General features: G+C 46.4%; 1 protein-coding gene across 1 annotated transcript in view; it reads right to left on the bottom strand.

Annotated features, from left to right (window-relative positions):
* LOC148506239 (uncharacterized) overlaps positions 1 to 26,910 on the bottom strand; it is an 86,449-nt gene extending 59,539 nt beyond the window's left edge. Inside the window, exon 1 of the mRNA XM_088447110.1 lies at positions 26,802 to 26,910. Within this exon, the coding sequence (XP_088303236.1) occupies positions 26,802 to 26,853 (52 nt within the window). The 5' untranslated portion in view covers positions 26,854 to 26,910. The remainder of the gene's footprint in view (positions 1 to 26,801) is intronic.
* Positions 26,911 to 27,427: the final 517 nt, after the last annotated feature.

The following is a 27,427-nucleotide window of genomic DNA, read 5'->3' as shown; positions in this document are numbered from 1 at the left end:
GTGGCCAGAGAGCGAGCCCAATCTGGTTCAGCTGCTGTCTGTCTTAGCCTCTCCCTGTCCTTACGAGCTGCTTCCAGCTCTGATGACAGATTTGATATAACTGATGTCAATTGATCAGACCACATAGGCTGAACTACAAGATCAGTATCTTGAGGCAGAGACACGCATTTGTCACACAGTAAGGAAGTATTAGACTGTCCCTGTGTGAATTTCTCACCACAAGTCTTGCAAAAAAATGATTTTTGGGCAGCTTTAGACCCCTTGTTAGACATGTCTATAGCACACCACACACACACACACAGCGAAAAAGATAGTAAGACTGCAATATACAATCACACCCACAGAGACCCTGCTGAAAGGGGCACAGAGGGAGATAAACTATGATCTCTGCAGCGCTAACTAAAATGCAAGTGCTGATACACAGAGTACTAGCCTGACTCCTGACACTGTTCTCTGTACAGTCTCCACCCTGTAGTGCTTGAAAAATGGCCACCAGCCTCCTTCTGGAATCGCTGAGGCTGCTGGGAGGCAGGAGCAGAAGGAAGACTTAGGCTCCACCCCCCCGCTATGGCGCTCACAGCGCTAGTGGAGCGCACAGTGAATGCCCACCTAAATACTTGTCCTGGCTCCTCTGCTAACCAGGGAGCCAGGGAACATTAATCTTAGCCCTGCCTGTGCTGCCGGCGGCGGGCATGTGCTACGGCGTCCCACGACGTGCACTGCATGCAGCGCGTCTTTGTGCACCCCAGAGACTGAGGTCTCTGTAGCAGGAGACCTCAGCGCAAACCGCATGCAGCAGCGGTGAGGTCTCCCCGGCAGCTCCCTCGGCGCAGACAGGCAGGGGCAGTAGGCTGCCTGTATGTCCTCTTGCTGATAGCAGATCTTTGTAAAAACTTTTCAGAGCCCTAAGGAGGCTTATGTCCAGCTCCCAGGGCACATTTTTTAGACTGACCTGGGGGGGGTATAGAGGTAGTTTTTTATTTAAAGGTGCCAGCTCCCGGTTAACCCACTCCTATACCCCATTGTACTGAGGCTCCAGTGTCCCCTGGTGGATGAAGGACAAAAATTGGTATTATAATTTATATATTGCCTGACGTGGCATTTACTGACTCAGGATTACATACTGATGGTACAGTATCTCTGAAGGTGAGGACTGTGCTGTAAATATTGAGAGAACAGACAATTCTACAACAATATAAATGGTCACTTCTTGTGTGTTTGCATTTATTAACATTTTTGTCAGTGGGAAATAGTTGCGTGTGAAGTGTAAAATAGCCGCACAGTAGAGGATATATAAAGGCCCAGATTTATCAATGAGTGATAGTCTTATCACTCGTTACTAATCTTAAATGGTGCTCCAACCAATCAGATCCTAACTGTCATTTTTCAAACACATGACAGTTAGGAGCAGATTGGCTGGAGCACCATTAAAGATAACAAGAATACCACTCGTTGATAAATCTGGGCCTAGTGTTTTGTGCTCAGTAGGGAGCAATGCACTGTCAGTGTATGCACATCTACAACTGTACTACTGAAGAGTCAATTCAAATATCTGACACTTAAACTAACGGCACTTGACACTGATTAGGAATGAAATAAGAAATATAAAAAAAGGGTGAAACGAGAACCATTTTAATAGGGAAGAAAACAAAATAAAATAATGATGAAGGTAGCCAGAAGTATAAGATTACATGCTATGGGGTATGTAGATAGTGCTGTATCACCAAGAAATGACAGGATGCAAAGATGAGCAGAACATGCTTTCAGTGGCGTAACTAGGTGGGGCACTTGCCTTGGGCGCCGCCGGCCAGGGCATCGTACTCGTGTGTGCATCTTTGTCTGTGTATCTGTCAGTGTGTGTGTATGTATCTGTGTATCTGTCAGTGCGTGTGTTTATCTTTGTCAGTGTATGTGAATATCTGTGTCAATGTGTGTATCTGTGTCAGTGTGTATCTGTTTCTGTGTGTGTATCTGTGTCAGTGTGTGTGTGTGTAACTGTCAGTGTGTATCTCTGTCGGTCTGTGTATCTGTGTCAGTGTGTGTGTGTGTATCTGTGTAACTGTCAGTGTATGTGTATCTGTCAGTGTGTGTGTGTGTCTATCTGTGTCAGTGTGTGTATGGCAGTGTGTGTATCTGTCAGTGTGTGTGTCAGTGTGTGTGTATATCTGTGTCTGTGTTTATCCGTGTCAGTGTGTGTGTATCTGTCAGTGTGTGTGTCAGTGTCAGTGTGTGTGTGTGTAACTGTCAGTGTGTATCTCTGTCGGTCTGTGTATCTGTGTCAGTGTGTGTGTGTGTATCTGTGTAACTGTCAGTGTATGTGTATCTGTCAGTGTGTGTGTGTGTGTCTATCTGTGTCAGTGTGTGTATGGCAGTGTGTGTATCTGTCAGTGTGTGTGTCAGTGTGTGTGTATATCTGTGTCTGTGTGTATCCGTGTCAGTGTGTGTGGTGTGTGTGTGTATCTGTGTCAGTGTGTGTGTATCTGTCAGTGTGTGTGTCAGTGTCCATCAAATACACATGTGGAAATTTGACAAGCCCACAAAAATGAAAAAATTCACTAAAAAAAGGGGCGAGAGGTTAAAGAGATAAATTTACTAAGCACTCTTATATCTTTGTATTGCGGCGTGCGATTCCCATGCAATAGAAAGATGTTAAAAGTCCTCATCATATAACTACAGACAGTCATTAAAACATATAAAATGATCATCTCTGCAAAACACGTACCATTGTGTACTCCACAAACACGTAGTCGCACAACGCTAACTAGCGTCTTTTCTCAATACCCCAATACTTACACACTGCACACTTTTATAAAAAGGTTCCCTAGCATTAAAGTGTAATATTCAAGGTTTATTCAGTATTAGTAATGTTCTGAAATAAATGTTATTTGATATCTAAGGTTTAGTACATGGTAAGCAGACCGTGTTTGGTGTTGTTCTGATCTACTGTGTATTTGCAGATTTCCAGTATCATCCGTGAGATCGCTACATGTGCCTGCAAACTATGGACCACAAAGTTAAACATTAAAATGTACTCTGTAATGTAGCCAGCTCAGATTTATTATGCAGCGGGAAAATGGACACAAAGGGCTGTTGGAGGGTGGATTGTGACCATACGAACTGACCTATGAACTATACTGTAACAGAAGAACCAGGAAGAACCAATGGAATCATGCCAAACTGTTCTATTGTATTGCCTATCTCTGCTAGAGTATATATACATGCTCTCTGAAACTGGATGCTAGTCTTCTTGCTTTGCTGTTGACGGCGGTTTCTTCTTTGATGCCGGGATCTGGGTCCAGAGCGCATGCGTATGTAACGACTGTACCTTGGGTCTGTATAATTTATTTGCGCTAATTGTATTTAGATCACAGCTTGTAACCATCTGTTTTTTATAATGAATAATAATTTTTTGTGCTTTGGAACCACAATCAAAGTCTGAAAGCAATTATTTCTTGTGCGACTCATAACGCTAAACAGCGTCAATTATTTTAGAGTGTATAGGTAGGTAGGAATCGATAGGTAGGAATCGATAGTGCTTAACCCTTACCCTCTCCAGTAAGTGCCTAACCCTAAAAAAAATGTGTTGACTTTTGATCATGTTGACCATTTGTACCTGTTGACCTTCTTACATGTCAACATTTAGGCCCGTATTAAATTTGAGGCGAAAAGTACAGACTTTTCGCCTGCTGGACTTTTCGCCTCCTTCGTCTGTTTTCCAGGTGGAAAAGTATCGCGCGTGTGCCCGCTATTCCCCGTATTCAATTCCAAAGTAGGCGAATTCGGGTACAGGCGAAACTTGGTTCGGCGAAAAAATACGGGAATTTTTGGGAATAATTGTAGGACCCCCCTAAAGATGTCCAGACCTCGGGGATCACTATGGGTACCCCCGTTTTTGCCTGCAGAAGAAAGTCGGCTTTTTAAATAGATACGGCAGGTGGTTATTTTTCCCGACATTGAAGAAGTGATGCAGAAGAGCACTTAGGTTTTTTTTTCATTTTTAAAAGTGGTCCCATCAAATTTGGGGTACATGAAAATGGGGGTGAGCATTTTTTTAAGTCCCTAAAGTTATTTTTACAAATCTGCAAAATTGCACATGCCGCTTAGCCCCGCAATGAAGAAAAAACCTGCCGCATACATGGGGACCCGATCTGAATTAATTTAGATAGTTTGGCACTTTGTTCACCTTTTTTAATTTTTTTTACCCCCAAAATTAAACATAGTTTTTTTGGGGTGTCCCGAATATTTTTAAACTTTTTTTGACGCAGATTACCTTTAGGGGATTGTCTTAAGGCTGCACGGGGGTTCCCGCAACGTTGCAGCCCAAAACCTGCAATTCTGCACTTTTTTCCGCCTGCTATTCATAGGCGAAACTTTTTCGCCTATTACACTGCATTCACTTTCCGCCTAGGCGAAAAGTCTTCCAAATTGAATACGGAGGAAACTCAAAACAGGCGAAAATGACATCATCGGCGAAAAAGTATAGCGGATCCGGACTTTTCGGCTCAAATTGAATACGGGCCTTAGTGTGTTGACCTTTTGTCCCTGTCGACCTATTGACTGGCATCTGATGTCTATCTAGACACTGTCAACCTTTTTACTGTCTATCTACGTATATATAGTCTGGAACCCGTGCACAATACAAGCAGCACATGTAATCACACCCAGTGGTGTAACTAGGGTAGTTGGAGCCCCCCACTAAGTATGAGCGCACCTTCGGCATGTGCTGGAAAAGTGGGCATGGCCACATTTCACAGGGGGCGCGGCTACTGAAAAATGGGGTGTGTCAACATGACACACGACCATTTATCGTCACTGTGGGAACATTCCTTTCCATTCCATATACACCTTAATACCCCCCAGTAGTAGTGCCCCTCTTGCAATGCCCACTGTAGTAGTGTCGCTTAGGCAATGTCCCCAGTAGCAGTGCCCCTTCTGCAGTGCCCCTAATACAGTGCCCCCAGTAGTGCACCCTTATACAGTGCCCCCCACACTGGTCCACCTATACAGTGCCCCCAATAGTGGTTCCCCATATGCAGTGCTCCCAGTAGTGCCCCTTATACAGTGCCCCCAGTAGTGCCTCTCTTATACAGGGCCCCCAGTAGTTGTCCCCCCTATGCAGGGCTCCCAGTAGTGCCCCTTATACCATGCCCCCAGTAGTGGTCTCCCCTATACAGTGCCCCTTGTTCAGTGCCCCCAGTAGTTGTCCCCCCTATGCAGTACTCCCAGTAGTGCCCCTTATACCATGCCCCCAGTAGTTGTCTCCCCTATGTAGTGTCCCTTGTTCAGTGCCCCCAGTAGTGGTCCCCCCTATGCAGTGTCCCTTATAGAGTGCCCCCAGTAGTGGTCCCCCCTATGCAGTGCCCCCAGTAGTGGTCCCCCCTATGCAGTGCCCCTTATACAATGCCCCCAGTAGTGGTCCACCCTATGCAGTGTCCCCAGTAGTGGTCGCCCCTCTGCAGTGCCCCTTATACAGTGCCCCCAGTTGTGGTCTCCCCTATGCAGTGCCCCCAGTAGTGGTCCCCCAATGCAGTACCCCTTACATATATAGAACAAAGACACACACAAAAAAAACCCTCAACACTTATCTGAATCCCTGTTCCTGCGCTTGCCGTCGTCCGCTCCTCTGTCCTCGGCACTATGGAAGAGATGTCATAACGTCTCTCCCATCACCCACTACGGGAGCCAGAAGGTGGAGCTCATGGGTGCAGCAGCCAATGAGAGTCTGTCTGCGGACCACACTATTGAGTTGACACACACTGACCTGAAACCACTGTCCTGGACATCAGTGGCAAACGCAGGATTTCTAGAGGGGGGTTTCCAAATGCCTGATTTTAGAGTGTGGCCTGTCCATGAAGAGGGCATAATTAGCAGTTAACCAGCTTTAATATGTGTCATACAAAGTGTATTGTGTGTCATAATTCCAGCAGATACAGGACCAGCGATCACAGAAAGCCATTATATGCGGCACTAGGTCCATCCTGCCTGTGCTGAATGTTTTTATTTTAGATGTGAGCACCATTCCAAGAACATGCAGCACTAGTAACATTCTATTATATTACTATTTCTATTATGGTAATGGTATGGGCTGGGGAGGGGGGTTTCCAGGCAGACGGAAACCCCCCCTGCGTTTGCCTATGGGCATTGTTACAGAGAGACAGAAACATCTTACATAACACTACTCTGTCTCCACTGTCCCTTTATTTCTATTAAATTATACAATAAATAAATCAAACAACAAAATTAAAGTACCTGTATAGATCATACCATATAAGCAGATAGGAGCAGAATCCGCACTAGAACAACAGCAGTCTACAATTCTGCATGGGAAATGTATATATATTTACCATATTTAACAAGCAGAGGTCGGGAGACAGATATCCCTATTGCCAAATACTATACTTTTTATATGCCGATTGCTGTTAACTATGCTTCCTGTATATTGTTTGGCACTGTCCTGGGCAAGGTATTGGCCCGCTGTGGCCAGCAGAGTGCCGCTCAAATATTGCATATACAGTATATATATATATATATATATATATAACCAAATAAGATAAAGGGGGTGCACCATCGTGGATCAAAACATTTTATTGCAAGCAATCATACAACAAAGAAATACAAAGCATATACCAACGTTTAGCGGTCAGACCACCGCAGGTATAAAGAACATGGGGTTGATTACCAAAGGCAAGTGGCTACTTCCACATGTGGTTGTCTCAGCATCAAGGGCAGTTCTACCCCAGGCAATTACATCAATTATGACCATTATTGATGTAATAGCCTGGGGTAGAACTGCCCTATTTATACGGACACCTGTGAGCATCAAGCCAGCTCTCTCACCAAGTCTGGATGACGAAATGCATAGGGGCTTGGCTTGATGTTGCGACGACCTCATGTGGAAGTAGCCGCTTGCCTTTGGTAATCAAGCCCATGTACCTGCAGTGGTCTGAATGCTAAACGTTGGTAAGCACTTTGTTGTATGATTGTTTGTAACAAAATGTTTTGATGCACGATGGTGCGCCCCCTTTATCTTATTTGATTCTAGATTTTATCTACTCGAGCAGTAGATTCGGGTTCATAAGGGGAGGATGACGGTCTTTGCCGACCTGAGTGCAAGCGGACAAAGCTGTGGAAAGTATCAGAGAATGCTGACTTGTCTGCTTCTGAAGCAATTTTAACCTGGGACTTGTTGTTCCACAAAAAGAGACTGGTGTAAGCTGGACTGAATAGCGCACTAACTACTACTTACCGTAGGCCACGTCCCCTAACTGACGCCTCCCATTTAACGTCAGGCTGGGGGCAAGCCCAGAACTACTTCACTACCGGCCAGGAGTGCAGAGAAGAGCCTCCAGGCTTGGCCTGGGGTGCTCAGGAGAGGGGGGAACCCCTTTATTGGGGTTCCCCACCTCCCCTGAGATCCTTGGCCTGGACTGACTAGTTTGGGGTGTTAATGCTTTGGCCGGGGTGACCTGGTAAAAGGGTCCCCTGGCTGTGGCATTACACTCCGGCTAGTTTCAGTCCAGTGAAGGTTTTAAAAATACGGGGACCCCCCACACCATTTTTTCCCCTGTATTTTTAAAAACCGAGCACAGTGCTGGTTCATAATTACGGGGGACCCCTACACGTTTTGTCCCCCGTAATTTTAGAACCAGGACTGGCTCAGGAGCCCTGGGATGGTTATGTTTTTGAGGGGGAACCCCACACAGTTTTTTTTATGTAACCCTTTTTTGGCTAATTACAGGCAGAAACATACACAGATCACACTGATCTGTGAATGTTTCTGCCAAAGATGCAGCTCAGGAGGGCGTTTATTTAAAACTTCTATTTAGGACCGAGTTTGCTAACATTACGCCCATGATTATAAGCACAATTCTTGGTAAATTCCTGTGTTGTACTCCTGTCTATGGAAAGTACCTGCGAGTTTGACCGATGGTGTATTTATTTCTATTTGTGTTTTCACCCATGTTTGGCAGAATTTTATGATTTCTCATCCGTGTTTGCCTTTAGTAAAATTGCGAGTGGTAAAAAAAATGGCCAAACACATCCCGTGATTGACATCTTGACCAGACACACTTTGAAATTTACCCCCAGGAATCTGCATCTGTCGAAGCAGACCCTGGCCTCGTTCCTCCCAGAAAACGAAGGCGACATGCCTCCGGCGCCCAGGCATGCCCCGGCTCTGCCCCCCAAAAGCTGTAGCATGTCAATCATGTTTCTGCTTCGGGGGTCTGCGAGTGAGATCACAGGACCCGTTCTGCATATGCGCAGAACAGGTCCTGTGCAGGCGCAAACCCTTCAACATCGGAGATGTACGTTCATCCTCGGAAGAACGTAAATCTCTAAATAAGGTCCCAAATTGTGAAAGGGCCATTCCCTTACAGTAAGTAATCAGCCCAGTATCTTCCACCTCATGTAGAGTACCAGCCCATTGCTGAATTGCACTGGCTTCTACTGGTACCCCAACCGTTGGGAAATTGTCAACTTATTGTGGCACCTAGTGTCAGCACTCACAGCCCATGACTGGTACTGCACTTGAAGTGCCAAAAGAGTGTCCAATAAATGTCCCCCATAATAAAATGTCAGCCAATAAACATGTCTTATTAATAAAATATCAGCCTGTAAATACTAACCTAATATATTCACTCTGCCTTGCTCTGCAGTAATACAAATGACAAGCTTAAAAAAAAAATCTAAACTAAAAAACTGGATGCAGCAAACAGCTCATTAGGAACATGGGCTTCAAAAGAACGCTAAATCCAGTGACCTGGCATGTAAATAGTCGGGCAGCCAATCAGGGGTGATCTCTTATGCCATTTAGTCATTCACTGATAGCCACAAACCACCGATAGCTCTGAAATTCACCCAAAAATACACATTTCATTAATAAATGGTAGTGAATAAATTCACAAACTTTTGTAGAGCTCCATTTCTCCCAACATCCTCGAAAGAGGTTTAGACATTGTTTTGCTTGAAAAGTGGGCGTGGCCTCGCTGCAATGAATTGGGCTTAGCGGCAAGGGGCGTTACCTCGCAGAAAATGCCATTCCTGCGAGTCATGCGCCCGTTTTCATCACAATGGGTGCAGGCTGACGAAATCCCAGCGCCAGAACCCGGAAACGTGGACAGAAGACCGGCGCCGCAATCCCGACATGAGTGGAGATGCCGACGCCGGGATCCAGACAGCCGATATCTAATCATAATTATAGCGCGCGTCCTTAGCTGTTAGCCGCGAGCGGAGGGGGAGTAGGTTTAGGCACCTTGGGGGGGTTAGGCTGATGGAAGGGGGTGGTTAGATTTAGGCTGCGGAAAGGGGGGTTAGGTTTAGGCACTAAGGGGAGAGGGTTAGGTTTAGGCACTAACCGGGATGGTTAAACGGTGTAGGGAGGGTTAGGGTGCAGAAAATAAGGGTTCGGGTTAGAGGGTGAAGAGGGGAGGGTTAGCATACTTACATATTCCCGTTGGGATTCTCAGCACTGGGATGCCGCTATCGGTCTTTTGACAGCTCGCATCCCAATTGCCGGGCTCCCATACCCAACCCCTCCGGGAGCTGCTAGGCATGGCCCCAGTCCCCCTCTTCAATTAATAGATGCAGCGCGCATGCACACAACATCTATTCTCCATTTGCTCTGCTAAGCAGGGGAGAGGGGGCCGAGGACACAGCGTTGGATCTCTCTGCATGTCCACCAGTCATCTAAGTAACCTTCTGGTTACTCAGGATGGCCGGTGTTTTCACCCAGCTGTAGCCACCCAATGAAGCAGTGTACAAGGACGCAGCCGCTGGCTTCAACACTGCCTGACGTTGCCCCCTAACGGCTGCGCCCTGTCAATCAGGCTGCGGCGTCGGGGCACTGAGAGCAGACACTGGCACATGTGCAGTACAGATCCTGCGCTTGCCCCAATCGGCCACCATTGGTGTTGTATGCAAACCATTGGCTACTGAAGCAGCTGTCCCCACATATTTAAGGTAACAGGCCAGTCATCATCAGGGATCCGATAGGACCACCTGATGTTCAGCAAACATCAAAAACTTAAAATTTTCTGAGTTTGCCTGCGAGAACAAACGCCATCTTCAGATGGTGCCCGTTCTCATAGCCCCGCTCCTTCCTATAGGAAGGAGTTCTGGGAATGCGAAGAGAGATCCGTGCGGATCCCTCAGCCACCTCCTCACTGCCTCCCCGGCGGCTTTGCACATGTGTGACCTGAGGCCGGTGACTGGACAGGTAAGTAACGTTGCTACTGAAGCAGCTGTCCCCGAACCGAAGCAATGCTGAATTGCTCTGGTGATAATCATCCCCCGCGGTGAGGTGGATACTTAATCATGGAGGGGGCCGTACGGCCCCGATGATGAATAGACCCCTTAATTCGATAATTTTCAACCTTTTTCAACTCGAGGCACACTACGCAAGATTTTCAAATTGCCAAGGCGCACCATCCGACAATACAGCGTGCGCGACCTATGAATAAACATAAATATTGGCTCCCACATAAAAAGAAAACCACACCCATAGGCCTCCACATGAATAAAACACATACATTGGCCTCCACATGATTAAAACACGCATACATTGGCCTCCACAGGAATAATACACACATACATAGGCCTCCACAGGAATAAAACACACATACATTGGCCTCCACAGAAATAAAACACACATACATTGGCCTCCACAGAAATACAACACACATACATAGGCCTCCACAGGAATAAAACACACATACTTTGGCTTCCACAGGAATAAAACACACATACATAGGCCTCCACAGAAATACAACACACATACATAGGCCTCCACATGAATAAAACACACATACATTGGCCTCCACAGGAATAAAACACACATACATTGGCCTCCACAGGAATAAAACACACATACATTGGCCTCCACAGGAATAAAACACACATACATTGGCCTCCACAGGAATAAAACACACATACATTGGCCTCCACAGGAATAAAACACACATATATAGGCCTCCACAGGAATAAAACACATACATAGGCCTCCACAGAAATTTAAGACACATACATAGGCCTCCACAGAAATTTAAGACACATACATAAGTCTCCACAGGAATAAAACACACATACATAGGCCTCCACAGGAATAAAACACACATACATTGGCCTCCACAGGAATAAAGCTCACTACATTGGCCAAAGGGAAATAAAACACACATACATAGGCCTCCATAGAAATAAAACACATACATTGGCCTCCATAGGAATACAACACACATACATTGGCCTCCACAGAAATTTAAGACACATACATAGGCCTCCACAGGAATAAAACACACATACATTGGCCTCCACAGGAATAAAACACACATATATAGGCCTCCACAGGAATAAAACACACATACATAGGCCTCCACAGGAATAAAACACACATACATTGGCCTCCACAGGAATAAAACACACATACATAGGCCTCCACAGGAATAAAACACACTACATTGGTCTCCACAGGAATAAACTCACTACATTGGCCAAAGGGAAATAAAACACACATACATTGGCCTCCACAGGAATAAAACACCCTACATTGGTCTCCACAGGAATAAAACACACCCATAGGCCTCCATAGTAATAAAACACACCCATAGGCCTCCACAGAAATAAAACACACATACATTGGCCTCCATAGGAATATAACACACATACATAGACCTCCACAGAAATTTAAGACACATACATAGGCCTCCACAGGAATAAAACACACATACATTGGCCTCCACAGGAATAAAACACACATACATAGGCCTCCACAGGAATAAAACACACATACATTTGCCTCCACAGGAATAAAACTCACTACATTGGCCAAAGGGAAATAAAATACACATACATTGGCCTCCACAGGAATAAAACACACATACATTGGCCTCCATAGGAATAAAACACACCCATAGGCCTCCACAGAAATAAAACACACATCCATTGGCCTCCACAGGAATAAAACACACCCATAGGCCTCCACAGAAATAAACACACATACATTGGCCTCCACAGAAATTTAAGACACATACATAGGTCTCCACAGGAATAAAACACACATACATTGGCCTCCACGGGAATAAAACACACATACATTACCCTCCACAGAAATAAAACACACATACATAGGCCTCCACAGGAATAAAACACACATACATTGGCCTCCACAGGAATAAAACACACATACATTGGCCTCCACAGGAATAAAACACACATACATAGGCCTCCACAGGAATAAAACACACATATATAGGCCTCCACAGGAATAAAACAGATACATAGGCCTCCACAGAAATTTAAGACATACATTGGCCTCCACAGAAATAAAACACACATACATTGGCCGCCACAGGAATAAAACACACATACATTGGCCTCCACAGGAATAAAACACACATACTTTGGCCTCCACAGGAATAAAACACACATACATAGGCCTCCACAGAAATACAACACACATACATAGGCCTCCACAGAAATTTAAGACACATACATAAGTCTCCACAGGAATAAAACACACATACATTGGCCTCCACAGGAATAAAACACACATGCATAGGCCTCCATAGGAATAAAACACACTACATTGGCCTCCACAGGAATAAAACTCACTACATTGGCCAAAGGGAAATAAAACACACATACATTGGCCTCCACAGGAATAAAACACCCTACATTGGTCTCCACAGGAATAAAACACACCCATAGGCCTTCATAGTAATAAAACACACCCATAGGCCTCCACAGAAATAAAACACATATACATTGGCCTCCACAGGAATACAACACACATACATAGGCCTCCACAGAAATTTAAGCCACATACATAGGCCTCCACAGGAATAAAAGACACATACATTGGCCTCCATAGGAATAAAACACACCCATAGGCCTCCATAGTAATAAAACACACCCATAGGCCTCCACAGAAATAAAACACACATACATTGGCCTCCACAGGAATACAACACACATACATAGGCCTCCACAGAAATAAAACACACATACATTGGCCTCCACAGGAATAAAACACACCCATAGGCCTCCACAGAAATAAACACACATACATTGGCCTCCACAGAAATTTAAGACACATACATAGGCCTCCACAGGAATAAAACACACATACATTGGCCTCCACAGGAATAAAACACACATACATTGACCCCAGAGAAATAAAACACATATACATAGGCCTCCACAGGAATAAAACACACATACATTGGCCCCAGAGAAGAGAAACCGAAAGATTGCATAAGAAAAGAGGTGTTTTAAACCTCTAGGATGGGGGCAGGCATGTATGCAAATTACTTGTGGGAGTTAGCCTATGGCAAGCAGGGGCGGGTTTGTAACAGGAACATTATATAGTGGGATAAAAGTGTGGGCCAAAGCCTCTTTGTTCCAGCTTCCTCCAGGACAGGGAAGTGCATTTTGTCAGTTGTCATTTTCCGTAATAAAACTCTCTTAGTGCTTCTCCTTCTTCTCCTCTTCTCTCCTCCTTTTCCTTATTGTATTTAGTCTCTTTTCATTTACTTCATATCATTGCTTTTACTTTTCCTTTCTGTCCTCAATCACTGTCTTTTCTGATTTCTTGTTCTGCTGGGGGTGGGTGTAGCTATGTCCTGCCTAGTAATGAGCCTCCCCAGACCCTGGTCCCTGGCTCCACAGTGCCCCCATGTTATTATGGGGTGCAGGTGTGGTTCCCCTATTGATAGTTCTATCCCCCCTCAGGCTGCAGCAGCTTTGTGGAAGGTGTGCCAGTGCGGGGGAGGGGTGCTTCCCTTTAGTCCTTAATGCCCCTGGTCAATATCATCTTTGTGGCTGCAATGGCCAGCACCATAGGCAAATGCAGGAGGGGTTTATGAGTGCCTTGCCTGAACCCCCCCCCCCCCCTCAGCCCACACCATGATGACTACAATAGAAATAGCATATAATACTAAAGTTGCATGTTTTTTAGGATCCCCTCAGTGTCACAAATGAAATAACTAGCACTACAGTCCCTGTTGATCTTTTAAATGTGTCAGCCAGTAGAAAAAGTTAAAAAGCCAGTAATGAATATTGTTGTGCACCAACTAGATCTGGAAAACATGCACTGTACGGGGTGCACTGATATGGATCACCTATTGGATCAATTATTAATACTGGATAATACACCATCCAGTACATAAGGGGACCAATCTGTGCATCTGTGTCCAGGACAGTGCATGGTTTCTTTTTCTGCCCTCCCCCAGATTCCCCAACTTGCTCATATGATCTGTAAAGGAGCTGGCACATGAAATAAAAAGATTCAGCTCAGACAGGATGGCTCTACTTCTACATATAATTACTTACTGTGTTTGCTGGTCCTGTATATGCCAGAATTATATCATTCAGTACATTCGTATGATGTATTTTATAGATGGTCTAAGTGCTGATTATGCCCTCTTAATGGTAGAAAACAGTTGCAGCAAACAGTGTCAGTATTATGCTGGGCATTGAGGTATCATTGGGGGAATAGAATGCTTTAGTGATGCGTTATATGACAGTAAGGGGTAATGGCTTTGACACTGCTTTATTTATCTATAGCACCTAAGATCTAGCTTTTATCTCCTTTGAATCATTATTATCAGCCAATAGAGGAGATTGTATTATATACTGTATTCTGAGCATTTAACTTACAAAATAGACAGAATACATGTGCTACAGTGAATTTCTACAGGGTGCACAGCTTATTATTGCAATCACTCCCCAAGCAGCTATCACCGGGAAGCTCCATTCTCAGCTATGCTCCTACTTCCACAAATATACATTGCTGGAGGTCACGCAGCCTTCGCGTCCTGCCTATGAGGGGTACAACGCGTGCAAAGCAGCTAGTTCAGTTCGTCAGGGCTAACAGCAGGCGTCTGGGGAAAATGCTTCGCCTTTAATAATTCCACCTGTACGCAGGGACGAAAATGGCGTTTTCGTCACCTCTGCTTGCGATGTGGTGGCAATCACCCAGTTGCCAAGTGTTTCAAGGGGGGTGCCCAGCAGCAGCCTGCACAGCCAGCAAAAGGCACAAGTGCTAAGTAAAGTTCCATCCCCTGTCCGTGTCACAGCGATAGCAAAATGGTTGAGTTGGTACCCGGTTCTGCAGGACGCAGAATTTTCGTTAAAAGGCTTCAGTTTTGGTTTTCGTTTACCTATTTGCAGGGATGTCGACACATATTCGCCTAGAAATTTGAAGTCTGCCTTTGAATTGCCTCACATTCTTAGGGAAAAAGTGGCTGGCGAGGTTAGCGCAGGCGCATTGCTGGGCCTTTTGCAGAACCCCCATTAGGGATCTTGTGAATTCCCCGGTGGGAGTGGTTCCCAAGAAAATTCCAGGAAAATAAGGGCTCATGCAACATCTGTCTTATCCGCCAGGCTCGTCAGTAAATTATGCCATACCAGTTGAGGTTTCCTCGGTGGTGTACCAGTCTTTTGACGATGCTTTGGACGTCATTAGGTGTTATGGTCCGGGCGCACTGATGGCTAAGATAGATGTTGAGTCAGCTTTTCGTCTACTTCCTTTGCACCCAGAGTCATTCCAGTTTATGGGTTTTTAGCTTGGACAACGGATATTGCATAGACAAATGCTTGCCTATGGGGTGTTCTGTGTCCTGTGCGTTTTTCGAGCATTTTAGCACCTTCCTACACTGGTGCGCGGAATTTATTTATTTAATTTTTGCGGTAGTCATGGAATAGCACACTATCTCGATGACTTTCTGTGTGTCGGCCCTTCCGGTTCAGGCAGATGCAGTTATCTTTTGTTTTCTTTACGAGCGCTGTTTTTTCATTTGGAGTTCCCGTTGCTGTGGACAAAACGGAGGGCCCTTCCCTTGTCATTCCTGGGTATCGAGATCTGTACCTCGGTGGGTTCTTGTCGCATTCCTCTCGATAAGCCTGTCAAGTAATGCCATAGCGGACTGCACGGCTTCCAGTAGAATTACCCTGCGGCAGGCGCAATCCCTCCTGGGCCTGTAAAGTAATTCCAATGGGCAGAGCTTTTTCACGTAAATTGGAAAGGGCCACGGCTGGTGTCACTAACCGAGACATTTGCTACGTTTATCCTCAGAGATTAAGCAGGACCTCTCTGTCTGGGTCTCGTTTCTTCGGGATTTTAATGGCGTTCGGTTGTGGATGTCTCCAGCCGCTGACAATTTGCAGCTGCAGCTGTTCACCGACGCAGCAGGCACCACGGGGTTCGGATGTTACCTTGATGGCTCCTGGTGCGTTGGCCGTTGGCTGGAAGAATGGGTGGGAAAGGGTTTGACTAAGGACTTACTCCGTCTCAAACTCTTTCCCATAATGGTTTCCTTGGAAATCTGGGGGGAATGGTTACGCAATCGCAGCATCATTATCAGGTGTGACAACCTGGGCATGGTCCATGCGATACAATCAGCAACATGCGGCTTCCCTGCTGGTTTTGCGCTTGCTAGCGCAGCTGTGCTCACATGTTTGCGCTGTAACATCATGTTTAAGGCAAGACACGTTCCTGGGGTGGAGAATGAGATAGACGATGCGTTATCACGTTTCCAGTGGGCTAGGTCCCGATCTGTGGCCCCTGGTGCTGACGTTGTGCTTTGCCCCTCTTATGTTTGGCAGGTGATCGAGCCGGCATGGAGGGCTAAGCAGAACAGTCTTTAGCCCCCTCCACGTTGCGAGCATATCGGCAGGCATGGAATGAATGGGAAGATTATTCCCGTAGCAACAAACAGGCAGGTAAGAGTCAGCATCTTTCGATGCTTTCTTTTATTTGGAGTCTCCGTTTGGCTGGCAGATCCAGGGCTTCTGTTGCGCGCTCTTTGGGGGGCATTGCATTTTATTGTAAATTGAAGGGCCAACCTGACTTTACTAAAAGTTTTCTGATAGTGAAGGCTTTAAAGGGTTGGGCACGGGTCTCCCGGCCAGTAGCTGACCGTAGGAGACCCGTGGACGCTCATCTGCTTCCGGCAGTATTAGGGGCGGTTCTCGGAGTGGCTCTTACTGCGTATGAGGCGGTCCTGATTCAAGTGGTGTTTTCGGAGGCTTTTCACGGCACCTTGAGGGTATCGGAGCTGGTGGCATCATCCAAATGGGTTGATGCCGCCATGCTCCTCTCGGATATCCTGGTCAGTGAGAGGTCTGTTCTCTGTAGGATTCGGCAGTCGAAGACCGACCAGACTGGTAGTGGTAGGTGGATCTCGTTGGGTCCATCTAGGGACGAACAGATCTGCCCCGTGGCACTAGCTATGCGGTATGAGTTATTGCGGCCGGATGTTCCTGGTTCATGACTCATGCATATGGACAGGACTCCGCTTACCAAATACCAGTTTGGTTGGTTTTTGAAGAGGTGTGTATCAGTTTTAGGCCTCCCGCCTCAAGATTTTGGTACACACTCGTTTCTGATCGGAGCCGCAACTTCGGCGGCAGCTGCGGGTTTCTCGGCATCAGAAATTAAGGCCCTAGGACATTGGAAATCGGATAGTTATAAAGGTTACATTCGACCTAGGCATGAAGGCCCTTTGTTTAAAGTCATTTCACAGTCTGTTCCGGTTACGTTTATATTTTATGCTTGCCTGGTTTTTGTCTTGTCTCATGTACTGTCCTGTCTTGTCTGTTACCCCTGTCCGTCCTACTCGGGATTAGCTACTCGCCATTGCTGGCAATGGGAGTCTTGAGGGATTTTACAATTTTTACCTGAACTGACGGATTCAATTCGGCTATTCTCAATCATTTAATTAGGCCATAGTCCATCCCTCAGCAGGTTTTTATTTTACCTCTTGCCGAGTTCACCTGTTTTTTCCCAATTCCCCTCCACCCATTCTTCCCCTTTGTGTCTTCTGTTTGTCTCAGCCACTTCAAATAGTAAAGTCGGCGACCAATAGAAATTTTTTTTTTTTGGCAGATACTCACTTATGTTCTATCAGATCCCACTAATACACCATAAAATTTTATTGTTTTATGACAATTACTAATTTTTTATTTACTGCTTTCCTCCACCTTTAGGATTGCTCTTTGACACGCAGGACATTTGGGTTATAGGCCACTCATATATTTTCTGGGCTGCTAGGTTTGAGTTCAGATCAAGCTCCAATTTTTGAATATTCAGCTAGGGTCCGTTGGATAGGTTCCAGAGGTATGAGATGGCATTCCTTTTGTCCTAAACCGTTAGAGTATGCAAGACTTTTTGGTAGGCCACGTATTTTGGTGGCTTATTTAGGAGGCAACGACTTAGGGCAGAGGTCCACTGTAGAATTACGAGTTGATATTGTCAACGATTTGGCGAGGGTGCTATTGGCCTGGCCCTTGTGTAAATTAATTTGGTCTTGCATTGTACCTCGACAGGTCTGGCGTGGGGTTAGGAGTTTTCCTACTAATGACGAAGCTAGGAAGAAACTTAATTTCGCAGTTGCCAAATTTGTGATGGCCAATTATGGCCGTTTCATTTACCATAATAACATTCAATTTCGATTTAGTTATATGTATAGACCTGATGGAGTTCATTTAACAGAGGAGGGTGTGTCATTGTTTATTGGGGATCTTTTTGAGGAGTTGGCGTTATTGGGGTAGTACTTGGTATGGTGGCGGTGCGGCGGTTCTATAAGCTGAACCTTGCTGTGGCGGGAAAGAACGGCAGGTCGCCAGTCCGGGTGCAATTATGATTTAAGGGCGCTCCCTTCGTTGACTGGTAGTTGGCTGTACCAACCTAACGGGGGGCAGTATCACCACCTAAACGGGTGGGAAGTCAAGATGGGGGTGAGCGTTACCTTTTGTTGATGATATGAGTTACATGGTTATGTGTATGCACTCTGGGCGATCTACGCCTGCTATGCCTTTTGTTGTTTGTGTGTGGGCATAGCAGATCTGGCTGATTTCTGGCCGTCCTTTCTTTGCCACCATACATCCTTAAATAAATAATAATTATTATTGCTCCAATAAATCGCCATCAAGTTATCTGCCAAATCCACGTCTCAGTGTCTTTATTTTATGTTAGTATGATAAGTGGTTTGCACACATGACAACACCTCATCCGATAGAAGGTTTAGAGAAACCGAAAGATTGCATAAGAAAAGAGGTGTTTTAAACCTCTAGGATGGGGGCAGGCATGTATGCAAATTACTTGTGGGAGTTAGCCTATGGCAAGCAGGGGCGGGTTTGTAACAGGAACATTATATAGTGGGATAAAAGTGTGGGCCAAAGCCTCTTTGTTCCAGATTCCCCACCCTCCCTCCCCTATAAATTTTGGTATGTTGTGGGTTTGGTTTTGGGTGGCGGGAAAGAACGGCAGGTCGCCAGTCCGGGTGCAATTATGATTTAAGGGCGCTCCCTTCGTTGACTGGTAGTTGGCTGTACCAACCTAACGGGGGGCAGTATCACCACCTAAACGGGTGGGAAGTCAAGATGGGGGTGAGCGTTACCTTTTGTTGATGATATGAGTTACATGGTTATGTGTATGCACTCTGGGCGATCTACGCCTGCTATGCCTTTTGTTGTTTGTGTGTGGGCATAGCAGATCTGGCTGATTTCTGGCCGTCCTTTCTTTGCCACCATACATCCTTAAATAAATAATAATTATTATTGCTCCAATAAATCGCCATCAAGTTATCTGCCAAATCCACGTCTCAGTGTCTTTATTTTATGTTAGTATGATAAGTGGTTTGCACACATGACAACACCTCATCCGATAGAAGGTTTAATAAAACTCACATACATTGACCCCAGAGAAATAAAACAAAAATACATTGGCCCCCACAGGAATAAAACACACATACATTGACCCCAGAGAAATAAAACACATATACATTGGCTCCCACAGGAATAAAACACACATACATTGGCCCCAGAGAAATAAAACTCACATACATTGACCCCAGAGAAATAAAACACAAATACATTGGCCCCCACAGGAATAAAATGAACATACATTGGCCCCCACAGAAAAAAACAACATTGGCTGGCCCCCACAGAAAAAAAATAACCACGGCTGGCCTCCACAGAAGCAAAAGAAACCAAACAAACACCTTGCTCCCCACAAAAAAATGTTGTCTGGCCCCCACATAAAAATTTCAACCACCAAAAACCTGTACCTCACTGTGCAGAGCTGGCAGGCAGTCATTCGGACGGGCAGGCAGTCGGACGGGAGAGCTGGCTTGCTGGTAGAGCGGGCGGGCTTGCTTCCAACACGGCTGCAGCGTGCATGTCCTGCAATGTCACGCCACCGCGTCTATGCAGGTAACGGCCAGGGACCGCCTGAGACTCCCAGAGTAGCTCTGCCGCAGCCCGCACTCTGCGGTAATATGATGTGTGACCAGCGGCTCTGCCCGCCGCGGCACAGCGGTTGAAAACCACTGCCTTAATGTTTCAAATGTGTAAAACATGTCCTACCTTACCCTGGTGGTTCAGTGGGGAGGCTGTACAGTGACAAACGCAGGATTTTGAAAGGGGGGGGTTCCAAATATTTGGTTACAGAGCCGGTGACAATAAAGTCTATCCAGACTAAGCCTGCAACATACAGTATACTGTATTGTGTACTTCAAGTATTTAATATAAATAACAATTAATGATATAAATAACAAGGCATCTGGGCATAAAACTGGCACAATGTGATTTTTAGCAACTGCGCATGTGCGAGAACCTCAGGAAGCCAGTACGGCAAATGTGTTCCCCAGAGTGTACACACAATGATGCTACGATCGGATCAGATGGTATTGATAATGGAGCAGCAGAGTGATGGGAGCTCCTGGATGGTGACCTGAAGTGAACGCAAAAAGATTGTCTCATGGGCACATTATGGGAGCGTATCATGCTCATGTTATGGGAGTGTTGTGGGGTCATCAGTGAGAGCTGCTGTGTTCTCAGATTCAGAGCCGCAGCTACAGAGGTCATGTTTAGGCTTGAAAAACTGTGCCTAATTAGTCAAAATCGGAACGCAGCCGGGCAGTGGCGTAACTATACATTTTGCTCGCCACCTGCCAAAAAAAGTTTTTGTCGCCCTCCCCCCTATGGCATTTTGCTAATACGAATGCAGGGCCGTTTCTAGGAAATGTGGCTCCCAGTGCGAACAGTTAAAAATGCGCCACCATCCCACATAGACAGTTTACATTATCATTTTTTCTCCTTATAGTAATGCCCAGTACACATTATGCCACATACAGTTATGCCCCTAACACCATTTTATGCCCCATAGTAAGGCTTCAAATTACTTTACAATTAGCTGCTCTTGTCAGGGGTCTCATGCTCGTTGCCCGAGGTCTCATGCTCGTTGCCAGGGGTCTCACGCTCTTTGTCAGGGGTTATATGGGAGAAGCTTTCTGCATCTTTTCCCGGCTATGCGTTCTGTGTTCCCTGACAGACACTAGAGGTCAAGTAGCACCTCTAGCGTCTGTCTCCTCCTAGACGGCGGACATTTTTGGAGGGACAATTTCCAGCAGATTCCATGCGGACGGCAAGTCCGCACGGAATCTGCAGCCCAGGGCCCCTTACCGGTCTGAGGAAGTGGTGGCTCGGCGATTGAGCAGCTCGGGGGACACAAGGCACCAGGCCCCCCGGCCAAGCCCGCCACTGGGTCAGGGGGGGTTTCCCGGTACTCGGAACCCCCCCTGCGTGCACGCCTGCTGTATCAGCAACCTCCCAAATCCAGAGTCCCTAGGGGTTGATTCAGATGCAGAGGCGTTCATGTGTGGATCTTTTGCCAGCTTCACGCCTGCAACTTTATGCTAATCCCGCTACAAGCCCTTCCCCGGTGTACATCCATGCATATGAATGTGTGAGGACTGAGACATCCACCATCGGTTGCACCAGCGCCATGCTATGTGCAGATTTTGCATCTGAGTATGGCCTCCAATGTGAGTGATAAAGCATCTCCGGGCAGGGCTGTCTTAACAGCAGTGTGGGCCCCGGGCAAAGCAATGCACTTGGGCCCCTATCCACCTATTCTATTCTAGCCTGGTGGTATTTATTGCACTTTTTTTTTTTTTTGTGGTGAATGTAACATCCATTCCCCCTTAGGAAAAAATAAAACACATCGGCCCCGACAAGAAAAAAGTTTGGCCCCCATGGGGAAAAAAAACACACAACAGCCCCCAAAGCACACACATTGTCCTACACAGCAAAAAATAAGACATTGATTCAATGATTGCCCTCACAGGGAAAACAATAAACAACACAAACATTGATTCCCCCCAGGCCCTCAGCACCGCTCTGAGCCCTCATAACCATCCACTGCTCCTCAGCCCCTCACCATCATCCTCTCCCCCTCACCACCTTCCGCAGCCCCGTGTCTCTTAGCCTCTCCATTCCCCATCCTCACCATTCCCCAGAATTCCCTAGCCCCCTGTGTATCCAACACCCCCCCCCCTTTGACACTAGTCGGACAGGCAAATTTGTAAAAGTTTACTTACTGGCTGGCGCTGGCTCCTGCTCCTCCTTCTGTGTACACCGTGGGCTGCCGGCTACCGCTGCTGTGCGTGCAGGGAAGGCTGGGCTGCACTGCAGTCGAAGAGGGTGATGGAGGCGGGCTGCGGATGGACTGACGGCTCCACAAAGGCTTATGGGAGGAGCTGCTGCTGGTGGGCATGCGCAGCAGCTCCCCCGTCTGCCATTTTTCTTCAACTACAGTACGCTGCTCGATCGGAGCTAAGCTCTGATCGCAGCAGCGGCCAGCCAGGCCGGAGGAGAAGAGCAGTGGGGAATAAAGGGCGGCCACACAGGGGGCCCAATCCGCCCCTGGTGGTGAGTGCTCGTCAACCGCGGGGCGGGGGGGGGGGTTGTGGTGTCGCTCGTCATGGAGGGGGGGTTGGGGGGAGCTGGCGGATCGGGACACAGTGCTTAAAATAAAAAAACATTTACCAAGTGGCCGTGGCAGCAGGGGAGCATGGCGGGCCCCTTGAAGCTTGGGGCCCTTGGGCAACTGCCCATTAAGCCCAATGGAAGAGACGGCCTTGTCTGTGGGCCTGATACAGATATGTAAGTAAACCTGATGGTTTGCATCAGGTTTACTTTAGGGATGTGCAGGCTCGGATAGGTTCGAGTTTGCACGTTGAGTTCGGATTTTTCCCTCTAAAAAAACGGAACTCAGAAAGAGGCTAAACGTCATCTTACATGGAGGAACATCATCATTCCTGAAAGTTTCTAAACTTTCTTGTGCTCTGCTGGGGAGTACACATGACAGACCAGCCTCCGGAGCCTGAGGACGGAGCAGAGCGCCGGAGGGACTCGTCGGGGGACCTGCACACGCGGATACAGGTAAGTTTCACCTGCTATTCGCCACCTCACAGTGGCGAATAGTAACTGCATCAAATTCCGAAAATTGATAATTTTCGGAATTTGATGAATACCACAATTTCCACATCCCCATACTAATGTACTAATATACCCATACTAATGTACTAATGTACTAATACTAATGTAATAATGTATGGGGAGTGTGGAAATTAACGCAGGGGAACTTAGCAAGGAGATATCTGTGATATCTCCTGTGTTAAGTCTGTTCATGAATACCAAAATAACGTTATTTAAGGAAAATGTCCTTAAAAACGTTATTTTAGTGTTGATGAATAGGCCCCTCAATCAATTAAGTCTCTGAACTCTGTTTTACTGAATGCTGATGTAGTGGTTTCACAGCTATGAGAGAGTAAAAAATATATAAATATAAAAAAATCCAAATGTCCTCACTTGTACTCACTGACTTAATTGCCAGGCTCGGAGCGTAATATCTGGCAGCAGGTAGGAGCCTGTCTTATTGACTCCCGCTGCCGTGTAACCTCCCTGGGGAGACAAGAACTCACACGCAGTGGTAGGTAAAGGGGCCGTGCCGCTTCGGTAACAGTCTGTAGCATTGGGCAGCAAACCCGTGTTGGTTAGAGCTGGCGGCAAATAGACCTCCGACAGGTGTTCACGTAGTTGAAAAGCCTCGCTCACAGGACGGCAAAGCGTGGCTGGAAACCGCGCATGCAGCGACAGTGCTCCGGCTGATGTGCTCTTAGCGGAGTGGATATACCAAGCCAAATTGGAAGGCACATCCAGTGGGACACCGATGACCATTGTTTCAATCCAGAGCAATAAATTGAATATAGCGCAGTGCAACAGAAACAGCACCTGTGACCTTCAACGCGTTTCTCCGTATACCACAGATTTTCAAGAAGCAGGTGCATCATTTTATTACTGTCCTGTTCCCTAGTGTAAAGCGTAACAGATTATGCTAGTGCTATATAACTATATTTTAATGTAAATATATTAATAAAACAATAAGAAGTTTATAGCAGTTGTTTTATTGGCGCAAGATAGATTGGCAACTGAAGTAGCAGACAGAAGTGTACTGCTGTGAGACCGGAAGCAAGGACAGGACCCACCAACGTACTGGGACGATTGTGCGGCTGCTTGTAGGTTGCCTAAGCTACAAAGTAGCTGAGGGAGTGAGTTCCAGTCAAAATGTCGACATTCAGAATGTAAAAACAAAAAAACGTTGACGTTTAAAATGTTGGCATATGGAATTAGTGTTCGGCATCAATCAGGGTTAGTGTTAGGTTGCTGTAGGGTTAGGCATATTAGGATTAGGTTGCAGTTAGGGTTATGCCAACTAGGGCACTGTATGTACTGTATGCCCGACGGCTATGACCACTGCCGCGGCACACTTCACAACCGCCCGCGCAACAGCGGTTGATAACAGCTGTTATAAGGTCTATCTACAATTATACTGTACAATTATGGAGATACAACATTACTATTTCACTGCAATTTACAAATGTGGCATCATACATTCTTGCTGCAGTTACGCCAAATAGCCCCTCTTGCCGCACCAGGTCCTGTGCGACTCTGCTAGCGCCGGGCGTCTTTTTTGCCTGCAAAATGCATCTTATTCGTAATGCGATGGACTAGTACTACGATTCATTCGAAATGCGACACTTGTTTGATCTGTGGGCCTGATTCAGGTTGGTTCGCAAGGCTGCGTTCGCACGCACACGCTCGCTGCAAAAATATGCTAATGAATGCAAACACAGCTCTATACCAAGACGCCCACTTCCCATGACATGCATTCGCAAGTCAGCAAAAACATCGGTAACATGGGAACCACACGCACAGTTGTGGTTGACCATGACCTGCTGCACAAACAGCTAAACTAGATCTCTGGCTACGTATACAATCACAGGGGCTTAATTATGCACGCCCATGTAATGGCGTTCAAACGCACAGGCACGTCTGAGTTTGCCCAATCAACCCCATTTCCACCCCCAAACGGTCACTTCCAGTCAATCACTGTGTAATGGGACTGTGTGCTTACTGCGATCGATTCGTGCACGTACCCACCACTGCAGTATTCGTGCGCGTACCCACCACTGCGATCGATTCCCGATCGCAGTGGTGGGTACGTGCACGAATACTGCGATGAATACGCATTCGCATAATGCAAACAGCGTCCAGCTGCGTGCGAATGCAGTCTTGCGAACCAACCTGAATCAGGCCCTGTGTGCGACTGAGTCTCTGAATCTGAATACGAAATGCTACGATGCAGCGGCCGCAGCTTTTTCCACGCTAAGATCCGTTGTGCTTCATATACAGTCTCAGTCGCACACAGATATACATGTGTCACATATCAAATTAATCAGCAAGGCCTCATGGTGTGTCCTAGTACATTGCATTGCGACCAAAGGCCCCCATACGCGGTGCGATGGCAAAGTGCGAGGTGACGGGGAATCCGTCGTCCGACATATTGGGCGGTCCACACATACGGTGCGATTGGGTGGCCGAGCGCCCGATATGCCGGCTCCCCCCTCTCTCACCCGCATAGCAATCCATGGGATCTCATATCGCATCCCCTGATCTTATGGTCCTGCAGAAAGATCAGGGGGTGCGATGTACGACCCCATGGGAACGCTCTCGACCCGACATCAGGGCCATACACTGTGCGATATAGCAGGCAAATCGCACCAATCAGTCGGATCGCCTGCTTTATTGCCCCATGTATGGGGGCTTTAAGACGTAATTTCTGGCAAAAAAAGACGCCAGGCGCTAGCAGAATCGCACAGTACCTGGCGTCGCACTAGCGCCAGATATCTTGCGCCACATGCCGTGTTCAGGCTGGGTGTATGAAGACACATCTGTACATCAAACTCTAAAATCCACATTGTTTTACTGCACAGATTACAGGGTGACTTACCTGCCCCCGTCAGTCATTACATATACTAATAATCACACAGTGCAGGGTGACTTACCTGCCTCTATCAGTCATTCACTACATATACTAATAATCACACAGTGCAGGGTGACTTACCTGCCTCTATCAGTCATTACATATAATACTAATAATCACACAGTGCAGGGTGACTTACCTGCCTCTATCAGTCATTACATATAATACTAATAATCACACAGTGCAGGGTGACTTACCTGCCTCTATCAGTCATTACATATATTAATAATCACACAGTGCAGGGTGACTTACCTGCCTCTATCAGTCATTCACTACATATACTAATAATCACACAGTGCAGGGTGACTTACCTGCCCCTGTCAGTCATTACATATACTAATAATCACACAGTGCAGGGTGACTTACCTGCCCCTGTCAGTCATTACATATACTAATAATCACACAGTGCAGGGTGACTTACCTGTCCCTGTCAGTCATTACATATACTAATAAAATCACACAGTGCAGGGTGACACCTGCCTCTATCAGTCATACATATACTAATAATCACACAGTGCAGGGTGACTTACCTGTCCCTGTCAGTCATTACATATACTAATAATCACACAGTGCAGGGTGACACCTGCCTCTATCAGTCATACATATACTAATAATCACACAGTGCAAGGTGACTTACCTGCCCCTGTCAGATATATCAGGAGACAATAGAGAATATTTAGGGGTCTCATGTTGATGTGAGCTCCGTGTCCCCTTTCATATCAGCCCACACCCCGATCTCTAATGGCTGCAACTTCGCCCTTCGTACAGAGAATGATATTCTACTTTCACTTTCACGTCATGCAGTACTAAACATTTCCTGTAACCAGGGGAGTTACACACAAACATTACACACTCACACACTACCTGACACACATCACACACTGTATGTATCCTACTACCTCACTGTACACTGACACACATCACACACTATGTATCCCACTACCTCACTGTACACTGTCACAGATCACACACTGTATGTATCCCACTACCTCACTGTACACTGACACACATCACGCACTGTATGCATCCCACTACCTCACTGTACACTGACACACATCTCGCACTGTATGCATCCCACTACCTCACTGTACACTGACACACATCACGCACTGTATGCATCCCACTACCTCACTGTACACTGACACACATCACACACTGTATATATCCCACTACCTCACTGTACACTGACACACATCACACGCTGTATGTATCCCACTGCCTCACTGTACACTGACACACATCACACACTGTATGTATCCCACT

This window comes from Taudactylus pleione, unplaced genomic scaffold (genome assembly GCF_031769625.1).
Source record: "Taudactylus pleione unplaced genomic scaffold, aTauple2 ptg000418l, whole genome shotgun sequence".
In the NCBI taxonomy this organism is placed as follows: domain Eukaryota; kingdom Metazoa; phylum Chordata; class Amphibia; order Anura; family Myobatrachidae; genus Taudactylus; species Taudactylus pleione.
The sequence above is the reverse complement of the archived record's forward strand: the minus strand, read 5'-3'. Positions and strand labels throughout refer to the sequence as shown.